Source organism: Acanthochromis polyacanthus, chromosome 15 (genome assembly GCF_021347895.1).
Source record: "Acanthochromis polyacanthus isolate Apoly-LR-REF ecotype Palm Island chromosome 15, KAUST_Apoly_ChrSc, whole genome shotgun sequence".
Classification (NCBI taxonomy): Eukaryota; Metazoa; Chordata; class Actinopteri; family Pomacentridae; genus Acanthochromis; species Acanthochromis polyacanthus.
Genome location: NC_067127.1, coordinates 10,625,006 through 10,648,347, shown reverse-complemented (window position 1 = coordinate 10,648,347; position 23,342 = coordinate 10,625,006). Strand labels below are relative to the sequence as shown.

General features: G+C 42.0%; 2 protein-coding genes across 2 annotated transcripts; both read left to right on the top strand.

The window, feature by feature from the left end:
- Nucleotides 1–4,440: 4,440 nt before the first annotated feature.
- Nucleotides 4,441–10,990, top strand: LOC127537537 (uncharacterized; the record flags this gene model as incomplete). The annotated part of the gene is made up of 2 exons (XM_051960104.1): nucleotides 4,441–4,812; nucleotides 9,443–10,990. Coding segments are annotated over exons 1-2 (1,590 nt in total), but the record flags the coding sequence as incomplete, so codon positions are not given.
- LOC110948525 (methylcytosine dioxygenase TET3-like) lies at nucleotides 10,986–21,864 on the top strand. Its single transcript, XM_022190085.2, has 10 exons — nucleotides 10,986–11,710; nucleotides 12,215–12,305; nucleotides 13,460–13,553; nucleotides 13,962–14,170; nucleotides 14,263–14,413; nucleotides 14,754–14,843; nucleotides 15,906–16,043; nucleotides 16,782–16,958; nucleotides 17,070–17,214; nucleotides 18,542–21,864. Exons 1-10 carry the CDS (start codon nucleotides 10,999–11,001, stop codon nucleotides 19,564–19,566), a joined length of 2,832 nt encoding a protein of 943 aa, XP_022045777.2. The 5' UTR covers nucleotides 10,986–10,998; the 3' UTR covers nucleotides 19,567–21,864.
- Nucleotides 21,865–23,342: the final 1,478 nt, after the last annotated feature.

Here is a 23,342-nt window from a genome sequence, read left to right as displayed (position 1 = left end):
TCCTTGTCTCACACGCTGAAGGTGATAGTTAGAAAACCGCAACTTTCATAAAGAAGAAAGAACTCTCTCAAACTCGTTCCCTTCGCTGAAGATCTGTATCGTTTCCATGCAAATGAGGGGCAGGTTTGCGTTAGCGTCTGCAGTAATGGCAGTAATGACAACAGCTGGCAGCCGTCACATTTGGCACAGCTCCATCGCCAGGCCGCTCTCCAGTGGGTCAGCCTCCACATGTGTCAGAGACAGTTTACGACTGCGGTGCAGAGCGACTTTCTTTACCTCGCTGCGCTTGTGTACTGCAGCTCAGGGTGATTAATGTCCAGACTACTTGTTCTTAACGAGAGCTGGGCAGCTCGTTAAAGGGGAAAAAACATATGGGACACTTAAAGAGCTGAAAATTAAGGGTGCGGTGGAATATTGTTAGTCTTTGTAGAGTATTTTTGGACAAAGGAGTGGAGTAGCTGCAGGAGCTGGAATGGTCTGAAGGCTGAGAGAAAATGTAGAGCAAACATACTGTACGGTTGCACTGTAAGCTCTATAGAGCGTCACTTCTCACATGTATTTGTTTTTCATAAATCATAATGTGATGAAGAATTTTGACACCTGCCCTCCCACTAAGAATCTACATGAATACTTTTAATGTTAGAGCCAAAAGGAAAACTGTGTATCATTTGTGTTTTCTTTTCTCAGCGTCATTTAATATAGTTTAAAATCTGTGTTATCGTAATGAAATAAGGGCTTTAGCAGCATGCTGACTGATAGTTAAGTACATGTCATCTGTCAGTAGGTGTGTTTCTTCCACAGCCTTGTGTTGTTTTATGGGTTGGTGTAACCTGTTCAACAGTGGAGTGTAGAGATGTTGTGTAAATGTCGAACCTGTCGGACAACCTGCCACGTTCTTATTCAGAACAGAGCTCAGCCGTTGCTATCACAATGAACAACACAAAGAAGGCGCTAACATTTAGTGCGTGTTTTTTGTTGTTTTTATTGTTAATTGGGACATGATCACTTCTAATTGGGAAGGTAAGGCTTTTCTCAAATATGCATTGTGATACATTTTACTTTTTCGTCTACATTTGGATAATATTATGTCATCCTGGCTGTCTATAGTGCTTTAAATGCATCAAATCACTCAGTTGTGAACTATTTGAAATATCAGTTAACCAGTTTGAGTGTTGTTGAAGAATAAAAAGTCAACTTGAGTATTTTGACAGTAAACTGTTGACAAAGCAACACATTTTAGGACTTCATTTGGGGCTTTGGGAAACACTCTTTGACATTTTTTTTGCAATTTTCTGATGTTTTATAGACCAAACAACTTATTGAATGATAGAAGAAATAATCATCTCGTTAATCAAAAATGAAAATAATGAATTAATTGCAGCCTGAGTCAAAATAACGTAATAAAACAGTACTGCAACAAAATATGTTCAGGTGTAAGATGGGTCTTGGCTATGCAGTAATGTAGGTCAAGATATTATAGACTCAGTGAATTAATAAATAATAATGAAATGCTTTTAAGTGCACATGCATTCACTTTCTTATGTCCATTTCGTGTTCACATTGGAAGGTTAGTACGAGTGCGATTCTATAGCTGCAAACATTTTGTGATTAAGTAGCTGAGTGTCTTGTAATGTGGGCCGAGGTTTTCTGTTACTGACAGTGTGGAGAAATATTATTTTGTGGGGATGAACTTTGCTCCAGCACACTACTCGCATGCCTTTTGTGTATTCCAACTGTTTAGTCTACGGCTGCTCTTGTTTTACAGTGTGCCAGGAAACCTGTGATTATTATTGTTGGGAGGGAAATGACTTAAGTCGTTACATGTTTCTTTGATGCCGTTCGTAGATGTTATACTAAATTATCAGCTACCTTAGCAAAGGATGTGGTGTCTGAACAGAGTGTTTGTTTGTCTGTCCTGCCGAATGTTGGAATTTGAAGTACTATATTTAAGTACAATTTTGATGTACTTTACTTAATTTTTCTATGCTATGCTGCATTGTAATTCCACTTTGCTATATGTTAAAGGCAAATATTGCACTTTGTCCTCTTATCCATTTTTAAAAAAAAATTAAATTCCTAGTTCATTTGCACGTTCACATTGTTAATATGAAATATCAATGAATTATGTTATATTATTGTAGATTAAACCACAGCAGTAACATCAAAGTCTTGTACACATTATGACATCTATGATTATAACACAGTAATATCATATATATGCATTTGAAATTGGCCATTCTGCATAATTGGTACTTTACCTTTATGTTGTAGTATTTTTTAATTTTTTATTCAGGCAGGGTTTTGAATGCAGGACTTTTACTCATATCTTTACACTATAGTATTGCTATTTTTACCTAAGTAAATGATTTAAATACATCTTCCACGCTTGGTTCCACATATGAATCAAAATAAAACCAGTCACACTCACCAACCACCACCATAAATACGTGCTATAAGACAGTCAGGGTCTGGTGTTGTTCCAAAGCTCTGGGTTTTAAAAATGTTTGCCATGAAACCACATTTGCATGCGGCCACACCATGCAGGAGTTTGACTGTGATAAGTTATGAGCATCTAACCGACTAACTGACTGACTGTTGGACTTTGTAGCGTGATAAAAAACAAAGCTTTCGAATGATTGGACTGAAAAAATTGCCATGTAGCGTCAAAAACATCACAGTGAAGCGTTAATATTGAGTGGAAGTTATTATGTTTAGATTTGAATTTCAATAATATGCGTCAATAATGTCGCAAGTAAAATCAACCCACCCTTTAAATAAACATTATTCAGGCTGACTTGATAAAACATGCTCATGAATCATGTTTGAGATGTTAACACAGCTCACTGCTGAGTCCATTGATATTATTGGATGTTCTGCCGTGACATACTTGTGCCGTTGTGTCATCCTGATGTGTAGCATGTTTATTGTAAGATATGATGATATAGTTTTGTTTGAGCTGCATGATCTGTGCTCTTACAGTCGCGCACACGGCTGATGTCGGTTGTTACAGTGTTAACGACAGCCTCTGGCTCCGACTGCCTTCATGTTTCCTTGTCCTGGTGTGACCTCAGCTTCTTGGCCACATGGTTGCCTTTAAAAGGGGCGAGTACTCTACTCTCACCATAACATTTTTCTCCTTGTCTTTGTTTTTTTGCTTTCTATCTTCTTATTTTTTCTCCCTCTAACCACAGCTTTTCCTCAGGGAATTGTTTAGAAAGAGAAAAAGGCTTCGGGGGGTGAGTGAGAGAGAATGAGGGGAATGATTATGGAGACAAACAGCATGGATGAGTCCTCGTTCCTGCTACGTACAGATTTGCACGCTTCCAGATCATGCAGGAAAAACGGGTACTGCAGAAAATTATGCTGCCACGCTTAGTACGTCACTTTGCGTAATCGTTTAAAAAGCTCATCATGATAACTTGCTTCAGTTTGATGGGACAAGCTGCAGCACTTCCTCACAGTATACTAGGTCACATGAAACTCTGGGGGAGTAGTTTAAGAGGAAGGGAGATAAACACACAAACACATGCTGGCCAGTGCAGCCATCATGTGATCTTGGCTTCTGCTTAACAGAACAAGTTAGAGATAATGAAAGGATCACTTTTTAACCTACATTTTGATCATTTTTGACAATTTTGGGTCGTTTGTGAGAAGTTTTTTTTTCATTTTGGGCAAACATTCAGTAATTTAGGAGATGTTTCCAAACCTTTTGGGTGAGTTGGGGTCATTTTGCACAATGTTTGAGTTATTCTGGACAAGTTTAGGGGAAGAAAAAGGTGCATTCTGGGTAAACTTTGACAGATCAGATAAACATGTGTTATTGGTGGTTGGTCAGAACAAGTTAGAAACAATGAAAGGATCCTTCTTTAACCTACATTTTGATCATTGTTGACAATTTTGAGTCAATTTTGAGTAGTTTATGTCATTTTGGGCAAAAATATAGTAATTTAAAAGACATTTCTGATCATTTTGATGGTATTTTGGACATTTTTTGACTTTTGAGGTGGTTGGTCAGAACAATTACAGACAATGAAAGGATCCTTCTTATTTGTGCAAGTATTTTTCTTATGTGCTTTCTCACAGCATTTGCATTTATGTAAATTTTCATAGCTTTTCTGTGCAGCTAAAGGAGTGAAGGGATCATTATTCAGACATAGTTTTGTTTTGTCTATAAAATGTCATGAGGAAACCAAGTTTAAGCCTCAAATGTTGAGGTAATTCAGCAATTTGAACTGATTTTACATCTTCTCCATCAACTGTGTGATTAATAAACTAATTGAGCCCTAGAAAAGCAGCCAAACTACCAAGAATTCAGAAGGAGTGTTGGCGAGCTGCTTCAGGAGTTAATATCTCAGGGGTGATGGAGTTGTTTTCCTGTGATCCCGATCCAGCATGTGTGCAGTGTCCATTCCACAGCTTGCCTCCAATCCCTGTGCGTAGGGCTGGAGTAAAAAGCCCACATAGGGGATCCTTTGTTTAGGAGAGTCTAGGCATGGAAGATAATTTACAAGCCGCTAAGGTCCTCACGCCATTGGCTGATGAGGCTCTGTCTGCATCTGCGAAAGGCATCCCGTGTGTGTGTGCGTCTATATGTCTGTGTGTGTGCGGCGAGTGTGTGCACGTCTGCTGTAGCAGCACTTTGCTACAGCGGCTCACAGTCGCCCTAGTCATGACACCCGGGAGCTTGCCCTGCACACGGCTACTGTAGCCAGCGTTTTCTTGAGGCTGAAGGAAGGCAAAGCAAGATGGCCACCAATACCTTTTAGGGATATGCTGCCCAAACCGGAGGGGCTTCCTCCGAGGACAGACAAGGTAAAGGCAACTGGAGTGTTCACCCTGGGGTCTATTGTCTCGCTGCAGATGGGTCAGCTACACTGGAGCTCATCTAGAGGTTATCCTCTGTTGTCTCTCTCTCTTCTCTCTCTCTCTCTCTCTCTCTGTCTCTTTCTCTCTCTGTCTCTGCTACCCTGGATTTAGCTGATTGAAGTGCTCCATTTGGAAGCTGGTGTTGTTATTGTTCCCACTAAACCACTGAGGACCTGGTCTTCTGTGTGTGAGTGTTTGGCTTGTCTTTTCCAGGTGGGTTTTAAGGATGTGACAACAAACTAAGCAACAAAGAGGTCAGTTTCCACGGTAACAGAGACCCCCTCTTCTTTTTTCCCTCATTGCGTGTCTGTGTTTTCGAGCTGTTGCACTCTATAAGGAGCCCCTTTGCTTCCCCTTTTCTCTTTCGTGCAGTGTTTTGGACAGCCATATTTCTGCACCTGCTGTTTTCTGACTGCTTAGCAGAAAAGTGGAGCGCTCGTAAGCCTTGGGTCGTAACTTGTCGTAATTTGGCAGGCTTCACATGGTAGTAATGGTGTTATTATTGTGCGGTTTGTAGAAAAGGTCTCTCTGTAGCTGAAATCGTCTTAATCTGTACAATTTTATAGGTGATTAAGCTCTGATTCATGCTGGTGCACTGTGAGCCAGTTCTATTTAAGTTTATTAGGTTTATTGCCAGCTATGCAAGCTATTCTTTGTCGCTGTTTTTCTTTTTATGTAGTGTGTTGTGTGTGCAGACTACGTGACACTGGGCTTAGCGCAGACAGGAAACGCTCACTCAATGAATGAAGGAAATTCTCACGTGTTTACAGAAACCACTACTTACTCTCTCAGTCAGGAAGGAAGCATGCTTTTGCTGTGTTTTACTGTCAGAGTGGTGCGAGGTGGCGGCCCTAAAAACGTGATTTCTGCACAGCTGAACGTTATTTTATGATTTTGGAACATTCTTCTTTTCCTAGAGTTAAGATGAATGTATGAACATGTTTATATGTATATGTGCATCTGTGTTTGTGGGTGTTGTTATGTCACATACACTCCTTCAACCCTCCAGGGAGAGCCGTCTTTCTCTCGAGAGGGAAAGATTTGTTAGGATTCAAGAAGTGGTCGCACTTGTGTTGCTAGGGCCGGTCTCTGAACGTGTGTTTTGTGTGTGAAGCACTCACCATTAGCTACTCAAGCATACGTTTTGTTGACTCTTCCAGCTTTGACAGCCACAGCAGTTGGACCGTGTTCGCCCGACACAAAAGGAGGAGACTGTGTTTGCATTTAGAGCAGTACAGTGACATGTACTCCAGTGACTTCAGACGCCCCAAGGCAGACACGACAAGCACAGCACAAAGACACAGCCCCAACACATCACACACCCAACTCTTCCCCAGAGACCCCCCAGTTAAATGAGAACACATGACTCTGCGTTTACATCTTGCATTAGGCTTTTTGTTATCATAAGGCCTAATGCAGCATAATTGAAAACATGGCTTTGCTTCAAAGTCAGATCATAAACTCTTGAATGCGTACACATGCATGCAGACACGTGTGTGTCTGGTGCAGCGCTGGAAGGCAGCCAGTGCTGCTTTGTCATTGAAAGCAGTTTATTGTGACACCACACCGTTCTCCCCCCTTTTCTCTTGCTCTCTGCGCCTTGTCTTCTTCACTTGTCTTCTCACGCTCTCATTTGACCGTCATCAGTTTCTTCACGGTGTGTGGAGAAAGAGTCTCACCCTCTTGCGTTGGTTGGTTTCGTATTGCCTCAGCCAGAGCTCCGGCTATCTGTTGCATCAGCAGTGTGTTTCTAGTAGTAAGACGCAGTCCTGACAGCCACGCAGAGTGCAGTGGATCAGAGCGGGATCTGTGAAAATACCTGCTGATCAAGTAGCTCCATCGCATTAATCACGGTAACATTTTATTAATAGTAAACAGCTCCGGTTACTGGAACTCTCCCATGAATTGTCAAACAACAGTTCAACCTCTGCTTAAAGGAAAACCACCAGGTTCACCGGGGCCAACCTCTCTGAGTCAAAAGAGGAGGAGCTTCTATCTTTAGTGCATGTTTTATGGATTTTTAGCAGTCAGGCTGGAAATAATCACTCCTGAAGTAGTAGGTACAGACATTTTTATTAGCCTGAGTTGTCCTAACAGCTCGTGCACATATTTTTACTCTCTTTTCGTGCATTTTCTTGCTGTTTTCCCCACCACGTTTATACTCAAACACTAAATCAGCAAAAATCCACAAAGATTGGTAATACTATATGTGGTGAAGTAGAAAGAATGAAATGTTTCTGGAAACACAGCCTTGATCAATCAACCCAAACTGAACACACTGTGTCCCGATCACCATGATTAATAAAGGATCCTGAGAAACAACTTCCCTCTGACTTCACACAGACTTTGTGCAGTAACAGATCTCCTTCTTTAAAACACCCGATGGAAGAGATTGTTCAGCATTCATCCTCTTATATCTCAGTGCTGCCCTCAACACCTTTTGTTTTCCAACTTTAATTGAGCCCCGTTAGCTCCACAACACCGCCCCATCTCTTTTTTTTCAACACCTCCTTGCTCACAGATGACAGTACATGCCTTTAACGGCCATCACATGTGGGATGTCACAAGGCTCAGTTGATTTTTTTCATTACATGCTTTAAAGTGTAACACACTGTGTTGCTATTTCATCCAAGATATCTCAGAACCTTTTAAGTGGACCAACACTGGCTCTGGCTTTTGTATAAATTTTAGCGGTGGTGTGACTTTGAGTGAATTTGTATATTATGTTACAGTATTACACAGGCAGCTGTGGATCAGTGGGTAGAACAGATCTTAAATCATAATCATAGGGCTTCTTCACTACGTATAAATCACATCCATTTCTATTTTTACTCTACTATCCTATTCAGTTAAATGCAGTTAAAGTATTATAGTAACAGTATATCATACATGTCCAACTGAAACAGAGAACAAAGTACCAGAGCACATGTAAGTGATAAACACAAGTGTTTTCTGTTTGGTCTGTGGGTTCACAGAAGTCTGGTTTATATTGAAGTACTGTTGCTGCTTGCTCTTGATCTGTCAGCTAAGAGTGCACATCTCCTGCTGCAAAATGCATTAAAACAGTGGCCATAATGGCATTTAATGGGTGTTTATGCCAGGTAAACAGTGATAAAGGACATATCTCCAGCTCCCCTGCAGTCACCCTACTTCATTAAGAAGGAAAATGAGCTGCCTCTCACACACATAAACATACACACAGCTCACAGTAATGCACACATATCCTCCAGCTCCCGCAAATTAGTTTAAGACCCTTTTGTCAGCTGAGTCTTGGCACATGATGCACTATTTTTATTTTTTTAAATTTTTTATCTTTGTCACGCTGCGACATTTTTGATCCGTCTTTCACTGCTGAAGGCTTCAGTTCTGAATGTGATGCAGGGTTAAATCCCAAAATAAGAAGCAGCTAGACTTGAACAGATTGTGTGTTCAGTCAAGATAATGACAAAATAGTGAAGACTTTTGCATATTCTGTTGTAGAAATACTGATATAAAGACACATTTTAACAGAAAGGTTTGCCCTTTTAGTTTGTAAGACATCATACAAGTTGTAGTAGCACAAACAGTATCCTCAAAGCCTTGACCAAACTCTCAGATATTGTAAGTTGTTGAAGTGCAGGAATCAGTGTCAGTACTGTGAACCTTTTAATGATTCTAGCTCTGTCAGATTTTGGTCAAGCAGTGTTTTAGCTGCACAGTTCTCTGGCAAACATCTGGTTGTGGTCAAGTAGTCAAAAAAAATTACATCCCATGTCTTTTTCTAAATAATTTTTCTTGGCATCGTTGGAAAACGTCATAAGGTCAAGAAAAGCTGTGAAGGAGAATTAATGAGGACATCGAAAAAGCTTTGAATGCTGCTACTGCAAGGAATTGTAGAACAGCATTACTCCTTTTCCTTTTGTGAAGCATGAACCGGTGTATGCTGTGCAAAAGCAGATAAGAAAGGAAGCATTGAATGACCTTTTCTCAAATAGGACCCTTCCTCAGGACAAAGACCTGTTGGACTGTAACCCTAGAGTGGGTTAATCACTCACTTAACAATGCTCAAGGGTTAACACGGCAGGGCAGTAGTGTGAATAACTACATGTGCTCGCATGCACATGCATGAATGCCCAGCAGCATGAATGCAAACCCAGCAGCACCACAACATGTGTATACACGTTGCACAAACGCCCTCGGTGACCCACCGGTAGTGACGCAGTTATGAACTGTGCGTGACTCCAGATGTTTACTTGCTGGCTCTCGGCTACCTGTGGGTTTGCGGCTCTCAACGCTCCGCAGCTCAGGCAGGAATGTGGTCGTGATCGAAGCCTCAACTGCGAACTGACACGGTTTCACTTTTTATAAGTCGTGTTTAGATATCAGTTTCGGCGAGATCTCTAGAAAGCAGTGTTCCCATGCCATAATATTTTCCACAGCCTTGATAGTGGCTGCAGCAGATGCTCATGCCATGCTGGGAGGCAATCTGCTGTGCGGTGTGCCGTGACTGTTTAGAACAAGCTGAATCACTGTGTACTGCCAGAGCTTGTTGAGTCACCTCTCTCTTCTCATTTCTCTCTCTGTGTCTGTGTCTCAGGTGGTTCCAGAAAGTGGGTCGGTAAATGGCAAAGGCAAGGCACAGATGGATGACACCCACATGGCAGCGGAGGAGGATGAGGGGGAGGAAGGACACATACCTCATACACAATCTCCCCCCATCACCCACTCGCTTACCCACAACCTGGCCTCAGACCAAGGCGGACGGCCAGCACTCATTAAAAGAGAGTCCGGGCTGGAGCTGACTAGCATTGCACTTCACCAAAACGTATGCTCTTCTGTGACTTTTCCGAACGGTTCTGCTGAGAACCTTACGAAACCTAATGGTGCTAATATGACCACTGGGTCACACTCTGATCTGAAGTCTGCATATAAAAGGACTACAATGGCATCAGAGCCTCAAAGGACTATAATAGTTGCAATCCCTAAAGACTGCTCTGAGAATGGACCCAGGACTCCTCCAGATGACATGTCAGTTCCACTAAAGAAGATCAAACTGGAGGAGCCGTGGGTGTGGATCACTGAACAGACCACCACACAGCTGAGTGATGAAGACGAGGTTTGCGAAGACCCACTGTCTACGCTGGCGGCCGTTGTGTGTCTTTCTGTCACAGAGAGGAAGGGACTGGAGGAAAAACTTTTCAGCTCACGGTCTTCCATTCTTAGCTCCATCAAAACAGAGCCACAAGATTTGCACTTTGTCAAAAAAGAGAAAGATGACTTAAAGAATGACTTGTGTCAGAAAAGCACTCCTGTTAACTCACAAAGGACTCTCCAACCCATCAAGAGTGAACCTCCTCCAAGTGTCTTGTTACCAAGCGTGCAGTCTCTGGCAGAGAGGAGAAATCTTAGTTTTGATCAGGCTATTGCTATTGAGGCCTTGACTCAACTGGCAGCTATACCTCAAAGCACCCCAGGGTCCATTAAAGCTGAAAGTAAGTGTGAACATCCCATTTCTATTGCTGCCCCGTTCTCAACCTCCAATACAAATATGGTCCTGCACGAAGCCAAACCCACAGCAGCTGTACGCCACAACAAAGTCTCGGTCATCAGCTCACCACTACACCAGACGTCAGTCATACGCCCTCCGGTGGCCAGACAAGGGAACGTCATCCAGTGCTCCCGGGGGTTGAACACAAAGCTGTCTCTGCAGGACCTCCTAGAAGCCAGCTCAGACAGTGATAAAGCACCCTACAGGTGGATGGACAAGGGCTACGGTTCTCATGTCATCAAGTCGGAATGCAGCTATAAAGACCCCAGTAGCATGAAGTACAGTAAGGATCATGAGCGGTTGTTTGCGGATGACAGAGACGGAGTTGTTGGGAAAATAAGAAGGAACAGAGATGAGGAAGAGGTGGCAGCTCAGCTGGCAGACCTGGCCTTTATCATCCAGTCCCGACACAACCAGCAGTCAGAGAACAATCCTCCGAAAGGAACTCCTGTTTCAGCTATCAAGTACAACTTCAAATCCCAGCAACCCCCCAGTCAGAAAAAGCCCCCCATGAAAAAACAAAAGCTACGCCTTCCAAGCCCAGGAAGAAGAAAAGTGATGGATTACTTGAGGGAATCAACTGCAGGACCCCCCTCTCAAAACGCATGCCAAATGGAGAGACGCCCCACAGAAGCAGAGGCCAGAAGATCCTCCCACAGGGGAAATCAGGCCTTTACCACAAGAAGAACCTATTTCTGCCTCAGGCTCAAATCGATCTGAAGAGATACTTGGCTGAGGCTCAGGAGGAAACGAGGCAACTCATTCATCACAGTAACACACACAATGCAGCCTTCTTAGCGCAGCAGAGTCAGAACTACAGCACTCTCCCGAGGATCAACCACACTCGTGGTCAAGAGAACCAGCCATGGTCCCATTTAAATGGTCCACTTCACCCACACAATCCATGCAATGGTTATGCTGCAGGACCAGAGGAGTGTGAGAGGCATTTGTTATCTCAGGTAGCGCAGCCCTGTGGTGGGCTGCAGCACGGTGCTGATCCTAACGCCAGCCCAGCCAAAACCGCTTTACTCAGCCAAGCCTCCGGGCACCATGGTCTGGCTAATGGCTTCTCTGGGCCTCGTCAGTCGCCTCCTCCAAGCCAACAGGGCTACTACAAGCTGGAGAGGTCAGGGCCCATGACTGTCCTGTCCACGGCTACTGATGGGGTTCAGGGCCACTCTGCGGAGTCGACTCCATCCAAGAACAGTGTCAACAGCTTTCTGGAGTCTCCTATGAGTTTTCTGGATACCCCTACTAGGAACCTGCTCAACACACCTTCCAAAAAACTGGCGGATCTTCCTTGCTGTCAATGTGTGGGTGAGTTGATTCTATTTAAGATTTTTCTGAAGAAAACAAGTAGCGTCGGATAGATTCCACTTTGTAACCAAATCTGCTTGACAGTTTGCTTTCAAGTGAGACTGCTGTTCTTTGACCTCAAACTGAATCTTGTTTTCTGTTTCTCCTTTTCTGATGCAAACACACACTCACATGTACACGCAAGCTGTGTCCTAATTTAAGGGCCAATTCAAGCAAAAGAAAGCTGCATTTCTCTGCCTTATTTGGAGGAAGCTTTGAGATTCTTAGTGGAGCCTTGTTGACCCACGATGATGTATTGGTTCTTGAGATGCAGACTATCAAAGTGTTGGCCTTTCAACTGGGATCCAGCTACGTTTATTGAGCGAATTGTTCCTTTCTCAAGAACAATGTGCCAGTATTTTTCTGAAAAACATACTAGTATCACTTCAGGCGAGTCAAAGCTGTGGTTCTTTGGTGTTTGATAATCAGCGCAACTCAGTAAATCTTTATTTTCCTTTTCCGCAGACCAAATCATTGAGAAGGAGGAAGGCCCTTACTATACTCATCTTGGGGCAGGACCCAGTGTTGCTGCAGTGAGGGAGTTGATGGAGAACAGGTAGAGTGATTATTTGCACAGTGTACGTGTGGGTGGATTTACTACTAAACACACTGAGAGTCTACTAGTCAACCACAGGCTCTGTGGAATGGGGTGGGGTCACAGCTGTACTCTGTCATTAAAAGGAAGCATTTCTGAGATAGCTGCACACATGCACCCAGTGTCTCCAGACACGCACACACGTACACAAAACACAAACACACAGCATGCTGAAACAGGAAACCCCTCGAGCTGAGACGAGGGGCCCTTAAACCGAGATGACAGCTCGTTTTAAACAGCTTTCAGTCCGTCACCGTCCATCTGACAGCCAGCCTTAACTGAAAAAAATGTTTTCCTGCAGTTTTCAATGGCAGGAATGATTTTTTTTTACACCAATTAATCTTTATTAGGGTCATGTGGAGAGGCTGACTTAGGGTGAAAGCAGGGGACACTATGGACAGGTCGCATAGAGATAAACAATCACAAAAAGTTAGAGTTGCCAATTAACCTCAGCATGTTTTTGGACTGTGGGAGTACCCAGAGAAAACCCATACATGCACGGGGAGAACATGCAAACTCCATGCAGAAAGATCCCAGGAAGGCGGGGACATGAACCAGAGATCTTCTAGCTGCAAGGCAAACATGCTCGCCACTGAACCACTGTGCCGCCCAAGCGATTTAGTATTTACTCTAATTACATCTTTAGCATAATAGGAATGTGTTAGTTGCCCAGAGGTATAAGTAGGTAATGTGGTCTAATATACATCATCACTGATATGTGCTCTGTGGTTAGTAGCATGCAAGTACCGGTTGTTTTCATTCATTATTGTAGCCTGTAGATTGTTTTCTCAATTGCTCAGTCAGTTGTTTGGCCAATAAAATGTCAGAAAATGGTGAAAAGACTGTCAGAAAATGAAAAATACCTCAATTTTTGTAGTTTTTACAGTTTTTGGCTCTGTTAGATGTTGTAGTGTTAGTGATTTTTTTAGAAAGATCATGTCTTTCAAAGATGCAGGTGGGGTTTGAGGTTCAGAGGGTTAAGAAGCTAAATTTAGACTTTTTTTCTTTAAAAATAACTCAAAGCAATTAGCAATCACTTGTCACAAAGTAGTCGTATAATTTAATAAATGACCGCTCTTGCAGCTCTAATTGCATACGTGTTTTGTATGCCACAGGTATGGTGCCAAAGGAAATGCAGTAAGAGTGGAAGTTGTTGTTTACACCGGGAAGGAAGGCAAGAGCTCCCAAGGGTGTCCAATTGCTAAATGGGTATGTGTTTGGTATTTGTGTTTATGCTGCCCTAAATGTTCTCATATTGTCTGCTCTGTTTTGAAGTGTTCTTGTGGATTTTACTGCAGTATATTTAGAGGAAGAGATGGAAACCAGTCCCAGATTTTTACCTCCAACCAGCTAACCACACTTTGAATATGATGAATTCCAACTTCATTCCTAACATAGACATATCAGGATGACCATTTTTAAACCAATGCTAACCCTTTCTGGTGGTTTAGCAGGTCAGTCACAGTGATGTGAACTCATTGTCCTATGGGAATCGATAATTTTGTGATAATATTTTTAAAAAATGCTTGTTTCTGCTCTGTTTGTGGGTGTTGTAGTGCTGTTATTCATCTTCGTCTGTTATGACATACTTGTTTTCAATGTAAAATCATCTGACAGGTAATCCGGCGTGGCAGCGAAGAGGAGAAACTGCTGTGCTTGGTCCGTCAAAGGCCGGGGCACCACTGTGACACTGCTGTGCTGGTGATCCTCATCCTGGCGTGGGAGGGAATCCCTCGGCCGGTGGCGGACCACCTCTACCGGGAGCTCACAGATACCCTCTTCAGATACGGCTCCCCCACCAGCCGTCGCTGTGCCCTCAATGAAGAGTGAGTAGCTCTTCCTTTGTTTTTCAATGACACTACTTCTTCCAGGCTTTTTTTTCATCTTTATTCTTCCCTTCTCCACTTCATCACCGCAGTCGCACATGTGCATGCCAGGGTTTGGACCCAGACACTTGCGGAGCCTCGTTTTCCTTTGGCTGCTCCTGGAGTATGTACTTCAATGGCTGTAAGTTCGCCCGCAGCAAAGTGCCCCGCAAGTTTCGCCTGATTGGAGATGAACGGGAGCAGGTGAGGGACTGTGTGTTTGTTGATTTACAGCAACAAACAGTGAAGCAGCAGTGCAGCTTTCAACAATCCTAGAGGAAGCCATTTATTGCCATCTCTCCTTTTTATTTTTCCTGTTACAGTGAGGTTAGTTTGTTTATGATCAGCATGTTGTTGCTATATGTTAAATCAATCTCTTTTCAATGAGGCCAGCCTTAGCAGATCAAATCTTTTTCAGAATTTTGCCTCCTAGTGGCCTATGTTGAATATGACAATACCAACAGCAGGATGAACTGTTTAAACAAAGTGTCATTTTTAAATCAGCAGTTATTCAGCCCAAAACTCCTAAATCTATTTCTTTCAGGAGGAGAAGATTGAGAACAATCTGCAAAATCTCGCCACTGACCTCGCACCACTCTACAAAAGACTGGCTCCTGAGGCTTTCCAGAACCAGGTATGACTCACTGTGGGCTCTTTTTTTTGCTGATATATAAGGTCCAGCACCTTATTAACAGCACAGCCATACTTATTTACCACCGAAACTTTTCACATTTTTAGCTTGTTTTCATACTTGTCTGTTATCTGCTCTGTGTAAATGCAGCCTGCTGTTCAGCCCACTTCTGCCAAAAAGTCCCTCAATTTGTGTCATGCGATTGTTGGTTGGAGCTGAGTCACTGATGACCTCATTTTGTTGTTGTTTTTTTTTTTTTTTTGCAGAATATGGGTGCATAAATTGTTTATTTTTGCCAAATTTTTAATCAACCATGAAACATAAAGTGATTTCAAAGAAATATCTCCATTTTCAGCTACAACATAATGTAACAGCCCACATGTGTAGCTCAAAGACCATCAGAAAATCTGATTATTCCTCCTGTTAATCTGATCAATTATGTAATTTGGGCTATTATTTTAAAGAAGAAATGCCTTTCAAACTGGAGGGTTTTGGAAATAAGCAGTTTAAATTGTCAAACCTCTGATAAGCCTCAGCGCTCTCTGGCTCGTTTAAGTAAAATATTTCAGTAGAATTGATTTTGTGTTTCTTCTGTTTGCTCTCAAATTACTGTACAGACTCACTGTATATTTCTTCAGTGACCTCCGCACAGTTCATACTACAGATTTCTGTATTCTTCTGACGCTTATTTGCTGAACATTTATTGTTTTGTGAAGCTTGGTTTAGTTTCTATGCACCCAGACTCTGAAGCAGAGAATGTGCGCTTCTCATACAAGACAACATATCTCAAGTCCATGGGGAGATGAAGCTGGGGAAAAAGGGTATATCCCTGAGTCCTGAGCAATGGAACCAACTGAAGGACCAGATTTTAGAAACTGACAATGCCATTAGAAGAGTATGAGCATTCTTGGGTGCCCCGATAGCTCAGCTCAGCAGCCCATAGGGGCTGAGTCCCCAACGCAGTGTCCTGCGTTCAGTTCCAGCTCGCAGTCTTCCCCCCATTTTTCTCCCTACTTTCCTGTCTGCCTAGAAACCTGTCAATAAAGGCCATATACCCTCTCATAGGTGGAGAATGAGGTGTCAGGGGAGGATTGTCGGCTGGGCAGGAAGGAGGGACGTCCTTTTTCTGGGGTCACAGCCTGTGTGGATTTCTGTGCTCACGCTCATAAGGACACTAGCAACATGAATAATGGCAGCACTGTGGTAAGCAACCTGAAAGTGTGACACCATGCAGTTGACCTCTGTATTGTGCGTCTAAAATCATGTCCACATGTATCCGGATATTTTTAAAACCGAATATCCACCCCCCCCTCCGTTTAGGAAAAAATCTGCGGCCACACGTCTCCGTTTTCTACAAAAATCTCTGTCTACTCATATCCGGAGCGGCGGCGGCGTCTCTCACGTCAAACATGCCGAGGGCGTGGAATGGTTGTCAGGTGCAAAATAGCGGAAGTCACAGCAGTTCTCCTTCTCCGATGCTCTTCGAGGTGAAGTAGTAAATGAGCTTGTAAGATCAAACAAGCAAAAAGCGCCTGTAGTATTGCTGAAACCAGTACACTTTTGAGCGCGTCCATTCTGCTCCAATTGTCTACAAAGGTCGCATGTCTGATGTCACAGCAGTTTTGTCGCAGACAGTGTCGTCTGCGCTCCTAAAACTACGTAAACGCATACCCGGGGTTTTTCCCAAATCACCACTTTGGCCAGAGTTTTCAAAACCTCCGTTTTCAGAACCAAAAACCTCCGGTTACGTGTGGATGACAGGCTGAATCGGAGCAAAATATATGCGTTTTCAGACTTATCCGGATATGTGTGGACAGGGCCTAAGTGCAATCTCCACTTACTATAGAGGTCCCTGTTTCTAGTTTTGAATCAGTCTTTTCAAGTATCGATCAGATACTGTTTGGTTGAACAGCTTGCCTTTTGTCTTGTGGCCTTTTTCAGGTTTGCACTTTAACCAAGGAAGATAACCGCGCAGTGCGTAACATACCAGAGGATGAGCAGCTTCATGTGCTGCCACTTTACAAGATCTCTGACAGAGATGAGTTTGGTCAAGTTGCAGGCCAGTGGGCCAAGGTCCAGAGTGGTGCTCTGCAAGTTCTGTCAGCCTTTCCCCGAGAGGTGAGTGAACTTGAAATCAGATGTTGTTTTTCAATTTATGCTGCTCCAAAATGGTCAAACCATTTTCTAACATGCATCATGTTTTAAACCATTGAATTTGGTTTGTTTCAGGTTCGCCTGCTGGCTGAACCGGTGAAATCAGCCCGTAAGATAAGACAGGAAGCTCGTCTGAAGGCCCAAGCAGAGCGGCAGGAGAAGAAGCTCGGCCTGACTCCTCTCACTCCTGGAAAAGTGAAAATTGAAAACCCCAACAAAGGTAGTTAATCAACGTCTCTTGTTATGTTTTTAATCAGTTTTATAAAATAGCTGTGTTTCCATATCATTGCCAAGCAAATTATAAACAATTCTTTGAATAGCCAAAAAAATATTTTCAAAAAGAAAATGTGAATTAGGCTTGTATCCATTAATGGCTTTGGAACAAATAAACTGAACTGTGTAACATCCTCAGAAGAATGGTAGAAGAAGCCTGAAGCAGAACCAGCGGCGTGTGCTATGAAGCTTGTTCAACATACCCTGGGTATCTTTTTGTTTTCTGACTTCACTAAGCCTAACTACCACTTTCAGACTAAATGGTCACAGGACGCATGTTATGCACTCAGTAAGCCTACCCAAAGTTTCTGAATGTAGCTGTGATTGCATTCACATGAAAAGGGAGGAGTTGGCACCAGATGACCAAACATGGACAAATGTATAACCGTGTTATTCTTACAAGAAGAAAAACTGTAATTACTATAGGCTAACAGTAACACAGCTACTGCAGCCCAGGTAGGAAGAAAAGCTGCAGACTTTGTGAACATGTAAGTTAAACAGGCTCATCAATATCAATGCTTAGATGTAAGATTCTAATTCAGGATATAGCTTCAGTGTCATTGTTTATCACAAGATTTGGGTAATGAAATTACAGGTTTTATCTCTTAGGCTGTTCACATAAAAGACAAATTATATGAAGAAAAAACAACCAAATTCCTCAAACAGAACTATTTTCATGGTGATATGAAGAAATAAGCTCACAATCAATTTCATTCTCATGTTGAGTCAGACAGTTTTAGGAGCAAGTATAGAACAAGTACAAAACGTCATTCAAACTGGTAAGTAAGCTTACAACAAATCTTTTGAGGTCAACTAGTAGGCTTTAGTGTTTTAATCAGTTTCTGTCTGAGGATTATATCGCTTTACAAGGGAATATAGAGCAGTAGTATGCTGTTGAAATCACTTTCATCTCAAGAAATGTATTAGATTACTTACATTCCACTCTCACTATCGAGCTCTGTGGGATTTTCAGTGAATGATAACTTTGTTTTCCAAGAGAATTGTCTAATCTAAGTGCACATCATAAGTTACCGTAGCAAGAAGTGAACCACCGTCCTGAAAACCCAGAGTTCAAACTGAAGTTACCTCACTCACCCCAAAACCTGCTTCGTAGTACAGGCCTTAGTTTTTTGTTAACTGCTAAAAAAAAACTTTTTTTATGTTGATACTTCAAAATGTTATAGAAACACGACTCTTTGATTTTCTAGTTGTTGTTTACTTATCATGTCAAATTTTCACATTATAAATGTGCTTGTTTTCTGCATCCAAAAAAGAGCCACAAGGCTACTACAGCTCTTACAGACCACCACCCAGACCTGCCAGTGTTGGAAGGTACAATCAACCCAGCACTTACAGCCAGAGCACCAGCAACTACCCCACTCCAGGTGCAGGGGTCACCCCACAGAGGGAGGTCATCGCGCCTAACCACCACGGCCTGCCGGGCCTCCAGTTTGGACAGAACGGCTCAGCTCTCAGTTACAAGACAACGAGTGACACCGTGAATGGTTATTCTCCAGCATCTGGTAACCAGAGCCTTCTGTCAGAACATATACCTCCACATAACACCCTGAGAGACTACCCTTTTAAAACTGAGCCCAACGAGGTGCACTGCTCTCCTCTGCGCAGACTCTCCCCCAGTGCTCCTCCTCCCTCCTCTTTCTCCCCCAGACCTACCTCTGAGGGCCTCTTCAGCAGGCTCAACGGACTCCACAGGGCTGCAGATGTCGCAGCCGAGGTCAGGGATCATGGCCTCCCTCCGGCCACATCTCTTCCCCTGCAAACTCCCCCAGCTGAACCGGAGGAAGTTAAGCAGGAAGAGGTGTGGTCAGACAGCGAGCACAACTTCCTGGACCACGAAATAGGCGGAGTCGCCGTGGCACCGTCGCACGGCTCCATCCTGATCGAGTGTGCACGGCGGGAGCTCCACGCCACAACTCCTATCCTCAGGCCGAACCGCAGCCACCCCACCCGCATCTCCCTGGTCTTCTACCAGCACAAGTCCCTGAATGAGCCCGGCCACGGGATGGCTATGTGGGACGCCAAAATGGCCAAGCGGGAACGAGATAGGGAGGAGGAGGCCGAGAGGTTAAGGATGGAGGGCAGCCTGGGCAACGGTGTGGGGAAAAGTGGCAACGGAGGGGCGGAGGGAGAGGAGGATGTAGGTGAGGATGCAGAGGAGACGAGGAGGAAAATGAATGTCCCCACACGTCAGGCGTGGACTCTCCCGAGGGACGGTGTCATCACCGTGTCCCCTTATGCTCTTACCCAAGTGACAGGCCCTTACAATCGCTGGACTTAGTCAGCATGTTTTACACACAAACACACACACATACACAGAAACTCCTACACCCTGTGCTTCTGCCTTACCTCAATCAACTTCAAACTGCTACTCTCATTTTTATGTCGTTTTCATTGTGCTTTTCTAATATCTGTTCACTTTGTCCTTCTTCGTCTCTGCCTTCGAAGTGATGAGGAAGACCAAAGTTTGTTGGCTTTTTAACTGTGAGTTTCGGTGTCAGTTTTTATTGTATAGAGATGGTGCTTTGAAGCATTTAAAGACGTTTTTAAACTGGTTTTATATACATGATTACGAACAAAAAGATGTGATTATTTATTCTGATCATAACGATTTCTATTTAATTTCTGGTGTAAGCCTGTTTACTGCAAGATTTCTATGTTAACCTGCATTATGTGTTGACGCTCAGAATTTATGTTGTACAGTAGGACTATACTTTTTTAAAATTTTAGCCAATAGTTCTCTTTTCATGAGATGAATCTGATTGGCTTTGACATTGGTGCCATTCTCACTGTAATCTTTGTTAAGCAAACTCATTACATCACATAATGTAGAAGACAAGACTAATATTGTGTGTATATTTACTACAGATTGTCACATGTAGCATTGTGCTTTTTCTTCTGCTGCCTCTGACTTCCGTTGGTGGTTGATGAAAGAACTGTATGTCTTTGGTTTCTCGTTTTGTTTTCTCTACATCTGGATGATTTGTCTTTTATTCACAGATATGTATGGCATATTAAGAAGCACTTTTTTTTATTTTCCTAAACCTAACTTGAAAAAGGTCCCAGTCCATAGGCCTAAATATGTATGTACAGACAGAGATACAGTATATATGACAGTTTAGCATGAACCCTGTTTTATTTTTACAGTATTTCTGCATTTATTTGCTACTCATTTGATTGAAAATAGCATACATATCAAATGAAACTTAATGAGGAATCATGAAATGCGGCATCAGTGAAGTGCTTATTATTATTATTATTGTTGGCACTTAGTTTATGCTCAGCTCCTGGAAAAGAATTCTAAAAGTCCTTCAGAGGGAACAAGCGTGATCATAGGAATTCAAAAACTTACTGTACATTTTAATGGTGCTAACAAAACGTCTGTTTTTATTAAGGAAACCACAAAGTGACGGAAACAGAACATTTCCAGCTTTTATGTCCATACTCTGGATTTGAATATAAAAAAACTGTGTTAGCCACTGCTGAATAATCAAACTTTTTCCTCTGCTGCCTCTTCTTTCCTCTTTATTGTAAAACCACTCAAATATCAGATCCCACTCAGACAATTGCCTAAGACGATTTCGGGTGCTCGACCCTCGTGAAGACTTTGTTTACAGATAACTTTCTTACAGGGTCTGAATAAAGGGGTTGCCGTCAACTCCTGGTGAATCAGGATTTTTATTCTTTTTTTTTTTTTGTTACCCACAAAAGAGAAGCTCTTCATTTTAAGAACACATCAATGACATTTTAGCACAACCGATATAGACCTTTCACTGATAGTCACACTAATGCTGATAAGCATAAACATGTTGTTTTTTTACACTCTTTGACTTGCTTTTGGTGCTAATAGGACAAGACGTCAAGGTACACACATTGACTTAACCTGCTTGTATACTTACATAACAGTGATGGCATGGTGCTTTTGAAACTCAGCACTCACTGACCCGGTCTATGATTCAATGCAAAGGTAGTTTATTATCATTTCTCTGGATCTTGAAGAACTTGACAACTGACTGAGATGCATTAACCGCAATGTTAGTCGAGTGCTAGTCAGAAAAAAAACACAAATTACTGTGCAGAAACCCATCTAGAGTTCAGATGTCTTCCACGGATAACCCAGCTCTCTAACAGTTCTCAAAAATCACATGCAAGAAAAATGAATGTAAACATTTTTTTAAAAATCTGTTTATTCAGAAAGAATATTTTCAGACATCACATCACAAAATTACCGTTGTAAATGTTTGTTTCGATTTAATGTGGCTGACTTTCTCAGTCCACGCTGAACATGTTTGTATCAATAAGGAACTAACAAAGAGCACCAGCATTCAAAAAACAGAAAAAAATAACTTTTATTAGTAGAAAATGTGTAAATATGTATGTGAACCACATTGTTTTTACTGTATTGTTAATGGTGTTTAGACAATGGGTGATCTTGCTTATTTTGAAACTGAATTACTGTATGTTGCTGAAAGTATATCCAGTTTAGACTTGAGAAGAGACTAAATTTAGCATTCCTTTTATGGATGGCTGATCTCTTTCGGGATTGTGAAATAAAGTCATATTTATATTTTGGACCTGATCATGATTTCCTCTTTTTTTCTCTCGCTTTCCCACGCTAGTTGTATGACTGTATGACTCACTGCCGAGGAATTTCAATCTGGAAATTTAGACTTACTCCTTCTAATGTCTGGGAGTGAAACATGACTTGTTTTTGCACAATTTATCTCCTGAGCTAATGGTATGTTGTATTTAGCATGTAAAAAAAAAAGGTAATACCTGCTTAGTGAGATGTAACTTAATGACTTCAATAAATGCAAGAATGTTTTAAGAGTTAAGTCACATTTAAAAATAACATCCATCACTATACTGCAACATTAGATTTAGGAAAATGAATATACCTGCCATCCTTTGTTAATACCTCCCCGCTGAATCTGACAAATGGTCTACACAACAGCACTGCAGATGTTTTTCTTAACCTTACAGCAATTCACAGTGTATTTTGTCCAAACTTTTAAAAATATAGTGAGGCTTCAGTCATTAAACCCATGTTTTTTGTTCAGTACCATTCATGTTTGGCAGCCTAAAGCCAGCAGGGACAGAAGTAGTCACATGCTACAGTGTAAAATTCAACCGTTATAATAATGTATCACATGCATTCATCATCTAGGAAGGGCCATTTCAGAATAGTAACCATTATATTATTGATTTAAAGTGGTTTTGTGTGTGCATCAGTTTAATGTTGCAGACAGTAAAGGTTTAACTCTCTATATTCCCTGCTGGGTTCCTTGTGAATACAGTCTTGTTACTGAATAAAGCCTTAAATTAAGCTTTAGCTCATAATTTAGTTGTTGATTTTTTTTTTACAGTGTTTGCTTAGGAAAGGAATAAAAATACTGAAATGGAATTACTCAAGTAGCAGTAACTGAAAATTGTATTTAAATTCATTCCTGGAGAAAAGTACCTAACTACTTTCCACAACTGACAGCAGAAGCATGAATTTTACTAATTCAGTGGTATTAATACAGTGTCAAATTATAACATACTGCACTTTACACAGTAGAGTAAGTTCAAACCTTACAGTATTATAGAGAGAAACCTCTGAGCAGTGCTTGGCAAAAGCTGAGAAGTAAAATCCGTGACAGTTAATAGCCCCACTTCATGATTATATTAGACTGACAGTAATGTTTCATAAATGTAATTAAGTGCTGTGAATTTCCAGGTATTTAATTAAATTGGCTGAACTACAAAAGACTTGCCTACTTATAAATAATTGCTCAATTCTATCATTGCATTGTTGCAAAACAAAATTACTTAAAGCTTCATGAGAGAAGATTCTATCTACAGTGAATACAAAGCATGCAAATGCTTGTCTTTTCTGACTTACAGAGAAAGTTAAAATCTCATTGCAACTGACCTTCTTAAGATGCAACTTTGTTCAAATAACACGATGCCACAGATGGCAAGAGAAAGACGTAAAAAGACTGGTGGCATGCTGGATGTTGACATGCCAGTCGGAGCTGTAGGGGCTGTGGCCAGGCACCTGAATGTCCACAACTA

Bases quoted from the DNA above. Each gene is read 5' to 3' on its own strand.
- LOC110948525 (XM_022190085.2), top strand. From the start codon at position 10,999: ATGCCAAATGGAGAGACGCCCCACAGAAGCAGAGGCCAGAAGATCCTC. The intron at 16,044-16,781 runs GTAAGCAACCTG...GGCCTTTTTCAG, and splicing joins TGAATAATGGCAGCACTGTG to GTTTGCACTTTAACCAAGGA. The intron at 17,215-18,541 runs GTAGTTAATCAA...CATCCAAAAAAG, and splicing joins AATTGAAAACCCCAACAAAG to AGCCACAAGGCTACTACAGC.